Consider the following 6721-nt stretch of genomic DNA (forward strand, 5'->3'; position numbering starts at 1 on the left):
TTATACTTTTCTGAAGAGTCTCGCTTTTGCTGACAGCCGTTCATTTATTACTCGTTGCTTCTCTAGAGTGCACTTCAAATGTATTGAAACACAGACATAAATCCCCCATTTTAACTCTCTCCCCATCTCTCTCTACCGCCTGTTGTCAATTGAATTCAAAGAGCTTTATTAGCATAGGAATCGTACATTGTCAACACACAAAAGAATAAAATAACAGACGAATTGGTTTCAAAGTATAACAAAAAAAACAATGAATTAGTGAAAATGTACTTGAATTATCTCTATTTCTCTGTCCATCCATCTCTCTCTACTCTCTCTCTCTCTCTCTCTCTCTACATCTCTCTCTCTACCTCTCTCTCTCCCTCGCTCTCTCTCTCTCTCTACCTCTCTCTCTACCTATCTCTGTCTCTCTCTCTCTGTCTCTCTCTCTCTCTTCATCTTTATCTGTACCTCTCTCTGTCTCTCTCTCTCGCTCTCTCTCTCTCTCTCTCTCTCTCTCTCTCTCTCTCTCTCTCTCTCTCTCTCTCTCTCTCTCTCCATGTGTCTCTACCCCTCTCCCCCAGGGGATTCTGTTATTTCAACTCAGTGGCGATCGCTGCAAAGCTGCTGCAGCAGCGACTCAGCGTCAACAGAATCCTTATCGTGGACTGGGTCAGTAAACACACGCACACACATACACACACACACACACACACACACACGCACAAACACATACATATGATTAACACACACATATATACACACATTAGAGATGCGCGGTTGGCGGTCTAAACCGCGGATCGGGCAGCTGATAGTGACAAAATTTTTGATTTTTATTAAATTTGGGCGGGGTGGCGGTTTAACCAATCAAATTAAAATGATATACACATTGATAATATCAGCGGGTAGGTGCGGTTTTGAATATTTGTCAAAATGTTGTGCAGATGGGTGGTGGACGGATGATGCGTTTTGTGATGCGATTGCGGATGAAATAATAGCCCATCCGTGCATCTCTAACACACATACACACACACACACACACACACACACACATAACACACAAACACACACACACACACACACACACACACACACACATAACACACAAACACACACACACACCCACACCCACACACATAACACACACATACAAACACACACACACACACACACGTAACACATAATCTCCAAGGACTTGACATTACAGCACACTTAAGGGTAAAAGATGGTTCTGCATTGAACGGCCCAGAGGTCCACAGCTTCTGAAGGACAGAACAGAACAGTTAGATCTTTTATTATGGGACAGGGAGCCATACTCAAGTTCACTGAACATGAGTTAACCAGGCTCTTTATCACCTGGATTCAACTCAATGAGCCGTAATTCATTAGAATTGCCATACGGACACAATTGTTTCTCAGGCAATTAAAGTGCAACCAGAAACTAGATAACATACATTTATTACAACTTCAATGATGGCGCCAAAGGGAGTAAACAAGTGCGTTTGTTGACCCAATGACCTCACTTGTTGACAGTTGTTGATAAAGTGGCCATGTGGCATCAAGTGACATCACCTCCAGTCACCCAATCAGAGAGAAGCTGCCGATGCAGTTTGACAGAACTGGTAACCCAGTTTCAGTTCCTGTCATCGCGATATTCAACAAACAAAGAATAAGTAAGGGATAATGTATAGAACGCCGGTCCCAATAATGCCCGGCGTTCATTACCCCTTACTTATTCTTTCGACGTTCTATACATTATCCTGCTTATTACACGGCTACTTGCCAAAACTGTTGACGTCGCTTAGCAACCGAATACGCTGGGGTTGATAAGTTACTGGACTACTTGCGGAGTGATACAAAAGACGTGAATCAGAGGCAAAAAATCCACTTTCCTTCCAATTATCAAAAAATAATTGACCACCGGAAGTCGGGAAGGCCCATTCAAGTTAACGGAGCATTCCACAGCATTGAGAAAAGCTGTGTAATAAATATAAATAATCATTTGCATTGACGATTAACAACGCAGATAATTATACTGAGAAATTGTACAAAACACAAAAAGCTCTTTGTGTTTCTGGGCACTAAGGTAGTTTAGTTAATCCTGTACGGGAAATTAAAACAAACTTAAATCACTCTTTTTAATATTTTACTCATTAAATTACTTTTTTATTACACTAGTGTTGCTCTTTTATGACTGACCGTAATGCTCGGCGAATAACTGATGGTGATTGGTCGAGGAGAGTTGAGTGATCGGTTGTGCGCTGCTCTGCTTCCCGCCTCTCAGGACGTTCACCATGGCAACGGCACCCAGCAGGCCTTCTACGACGACCCCAATGTCCTCTACCTGTCGATCCATCGCTATGACGACGGGAACTTCTTCCCCGGCAGCGGTGCGCCCGATGAGGTGAGGCAGAGAGAGAGAGAGAGCGAGAGCGTGCGAGAGAGAGAGAGAGAGAGAGAGAGAGAGAGAGAGAGAGAGAGAGAGAGAGAGAGAGAGAGAGAGAGAGAGAATGAAAGAGACCCAAAGAGATCTCCATCAATAAAGAGATCAGAGATTTTGTTCTTATCTCTAATCCTGACCACAGTGGAAGAGATGTGTGTGTGTGTGTGTGTGTGTGTGTGTGTGTGTGTGTGTGTGTGTGTGTGTGTTTGTGTGTGTGCATGTTTGCGTGTGCATACAAGAATCTCTCTTGATCAATCAGCGTCATCATAGTGTGTTTCCTAATGTTTGTTTGTGTGTTTGTGTGTGTGTGTATGTGTGTGTTTGTGCAGGTGGGAAGTGGTGCAGGGGTGGGTTTCAATGTCAACGTAGCGTTCACCGGGGGTCTGGACCCCCCCATGGGAGACGCAGAGTACCTGGCTGCCTTCAGGTAACTCACCTGATCCCTGTTCACACGAGACACACACACAAACACACACACACACACACACACACACACACACACACAATACACACGTGTATTCACACTGTGACATTGCACATCTCCATCTCCTCCTCCTTCTCCTCCTCTCTCTCCATGACATCACTTCTCTCTCTCTCCATGACATCACTTCTTTCTCTCTCCATGACATCACTTCTCCTCCTCCTCTCTCTCTCTCCATGACATCACTTCTCTCTCTCTCCATGACATCACTTCTCCTCCTCCTCTCTCTCTCTCCATGACATCACTTCTCTCTCTCTCCATGACATCACTTCTCCTCCTCCTCTCTCTCTTTCCATGACATCACTCTTCCTCTCTCTCTCTGTGATGCCACTTCCTCTCTGGTCCCCAGGACGGTGGTGATGCCCATTGCCAGTGAGTTCTCCCCCGACGTGGTGCTGATCTCGTCGGGCTTTGACGCCGTGGAGGGACACCCCCCTCCGTTGGGGGGCTACACGCTCACCTCCAAATGTGAGTTGAGGCCCACCCAGCGATGTCTCCGTGGAGAGAGGGGTGGTGGGGGCGGCTCCTGCACGGTTCACTGTAACATCCAGCTACAGTCAGAGCAGGGCAGGGCAGCCAGTGGTGGACCGTCTTAGTCAACAGTTTATACCTGTGTAAAGAACATTTTTCAGATTGCTATTGTGGTCTATCGTGCTGTGCATATATTTGTCTTTGATGCTCTCTTTCTATCTCTCTCTCTCACACTCTCCCTCCCTCTGTCCGTGTCTCGCTCCCTCCACTCTATCTCTTACTCCCTCGCTCCATCTCACTCTCTGTCTCGTTCTCTGTTACGGTCTCTCTCTGTCATCGTCTCTACTGCTCTCCCTCCCTCTCTCTCTTCCTCCTGCGCCCCCAGGTTTTGGACACCTGACCCGTCAGCTGATGACCCTCGCCGGGGGGAGAGTGATCCTGGCGTTGGAGGGGGGTCACGACCTCACCGCCATCTGCGACGCTTCGGAGGCGTGTGTGGCCGCCCTGCTGGGCCAGGAGGTAACGAAAGGTTCTGGGTTCGAACCCCAACATCGGCAGTTTCTTCTGTAGAGGGTCCTTGAGCAAAATGGCCCCTGTGTGTATCTTTATCAATGAGCTGATTCTGCCTGGGCTCCTCCCTTCCGATGTGACACTGACCCCTGGTGGAAAGTACTAGAACTACAACAGAAACTGTTGTAAAAATAACTGTAATACTACATCCCATGAATTGGGAATGGATGGAGAAAATTCAGCAACACAAATGATGATTAATAGCATACAATATGAATGCAATAATCAATAATCAAAATACAAGTATAATACTTTTAATACAAAACCCGATTTCCCTTCTTTTGAATTAATAATAAAGAACAATGTTGTGATCAACTGTTTTGGTGTTTCTGTCCCCAGCTGGATCCGCTGCCCAAAGCCGTCCTGGAGCAGAGGCCCAACCCCAACGCTGTCCGCTCCCTGGAGAAGGTCATCGAGACGCACAGTAGGTCCACCCGCCGCTGGAACCACCCCTTACCGCACTACTACACAATAAGAGACCCTACTACACAATAAGAGACACTACTACACAATAAGAGACCCTACTACACAATAAGAGACACTACTACACAATAAGAGACACTACTACACAATAAGAGACACTACTACACAATACAAGACACGACTACACAATACAAGACATGACTACACCATAAGAGACACTACTACACAATAAGAGACACTTCTACACATTAAGAGACACTACTACACATTAAGAGACACTACTACACATTAAGAGACACTACTACACAATAAGAGACACTACTACACATTAAGAGACACTACTACACATTAAGAGACACTACTACACATTAAGAGACACTACTACAAAATAAGACACCATAATAGTACACAATAAGAGACACGACTACACAATATCAGACACTACTACACAATAAGAGACATTACTACACATTAAGAGACACTTCTACACAATAAGAGACCATAGTAGTACACAATGAGAAAGACTACTACACAATAAGACACCTTGGTAATACACAATAAGAGACACTACTACACAATAAGAGACTGAACTACAAAATAAGATACCATGGTAGTACACAATAAGAGCCACTATTACACAATAAGTCAAGAGACACTACTACACACTAAGAGACATTACTACACAGTAAGAGACACTACTACACAGTAAGAGACACTACTACACAGTAAGAGACACTACTACACAATAAGAGACACGACTACACAATATCAGACACTAATACACAATAAGTCAAGAGACACTACTACACAATAAGAGACATTACTACACAATAAGAGATACAACTACACAATAAGAGCTACAATTACAAAATAAGACACCATAGCATTACGCACTAAGAGCCACTACTACACAGTAAGAGACACTACTACACAAAAAGAGACATTACTACACAAAAAGAGGCTCCACTACACAATAAGAGATACAATTACAAAATAAGAGACACACTGAGGCAAAATGGGAGGGACTTTAATGCAGATTTGGGTTGGTTTCGGCTTACAACTCACACACATTTAGAGGCGTGTTACAAAATAGCATTCAAAGAATGCTACGGGCTTCTCTTTGTGCTTTTATTCTCAAACAAGACAACACACGACAGTTGTAAAGAACAAATATGCTGAAAAGAAAGATGTAAAGATGTATATACTTTAAATATAAATGCAAAAACGTTGTAAATAAATCTTTGAACAAGTCTGATGCTATAAAAGAAAGACTATTTAAACTCTTGTCCCGTATTCACAGTTTGGGGAAAAGGTCAGCTGAGGACATCTCAAGCTGTCATCTTGACACAGTTTGTACATATAACAGCATTTGTGACTTACACACACACACACACACACACACACACACACACACACATCGATGGCCCATGCACACACACACACACACATGCAGGGCAGGTTATCTGGTCAATATGTGGTATCCACATGAGGGAACACAGAGCCATGACAGGGTGTTGGATCAAACACAGCCTGCAGGGGGGGAGAGAGAGGAGGGGAGAGAGAGAGGGGGCCTGGGGAGAGAGAGAGAGGAGTGGGGGGAGAGGGGGAAGAGAGAGCATTGGGGGGAGAGGGTAAAGAGGGAGGAGGGGGATAGCAAGAGAGAATAGTGGGCGGAAAGAGGGAAGGAGGGGGGGAAAGAGGAGTGGGGGGAGAGAGAGAGAAGGGGGGAGAGAAAGAGAGGAGTGGGGAGAGAGAGGAGTGGGGGGCGGCCTTCTTTCTTGTAGAAGACTCCTCCTGTCATCAGTAGCTCTTGGGTTTTAAACGCTCTACTGCCCCCTGGTGGACACATGAACGGGCCGAGGGAGTGTCAATGATTGGTGATGCTATTGTTTGAAGGCCAGGATCCCCACACCATGTGTTCTCAGGGCGTGGCCGGTCGGGTCCCACATCACACTGGGATGGTCTCTCGGGTCCTGAGATGGAAGACCCTCTGGTGTCGTGGTGTAGGGGTGATCGACTCCCAGCTGGAAAGATACTGGGCTTTACTAAATGGATATAAAGATGAAACGCCCTAATTTCTCCAAACCTCTCTCTCTCTTTCCCTACCTCTACCTCCTCTCTCTCTCTGTCTCTACCTCCTCTCTCTCTCTCTCTCTCTCTCTCTCTCTCTTTCTACCTCCTCTCTCTCTGTCTCTACCTCCTCTCTCTCTCTCTCTCTCTCTCTTTCTACCTCCTCTCTCTCTGTCTCTACCTCCTCTCTCTCTCTCTCTCTCTCTCTACCTCCTCTCTCTTTCTCTCTCTCTCTCTGTCCCGTTCTCAATCTATCACTTTCTCTCTTCCTTCTCTCCCTCTCA

General features: G+C 45.4%; 1 protein-coding gene across 1 annotated transcript in view; it reads left to right on the forward strand.

The window, feature by feature from the left end:
• LOC311369651 (histone deacetylase 4-like) overlaps nucleotides 1-6721 on the forward strand; it is an 80294-nt gene that overhangs the window by 69290 nt on the left and 4283 nt on the right. Inside the window, exons 20-25 of the mRNA XM_084487869.1 lie at nucleotides 564-651; nucleotides 2264-2383; nucleotides 2752-2849; nucleotides 3253-3371; nucleotides 3760-3893; nucleotides 4284-4368. Of these exons, the coding sequence (XP_084343995.1) occupies nucleotides 564-651; nucleotides 2264-2383; nucleotides 2752-2849; nucleotides 3253-3371; nucleotides 3760-3893; nucleotides 4284-4368 (644 nt within the window). The remainder of the gene's footprint in view (nucleotides 1-563; nucleotides 652-2263; nucleotides 2384-2751; nucleotides 2850-3252; nucleotides 3372-3759; nucleotides 3894-4283; nucleotides 4369-6721) is intronic.

This window comes from Micromesistius poutassou (genome assembly GCF_964030765.1).
Source record: "Micromesistius poutassou genome assembly, chromosome: 24".
Lineage (NCBI taxonomy): Eukaryota > Metazoa > Chordata > Actinopteri > Gadiformes > Gadidae > Micromesistius > Micromesistius poutassou.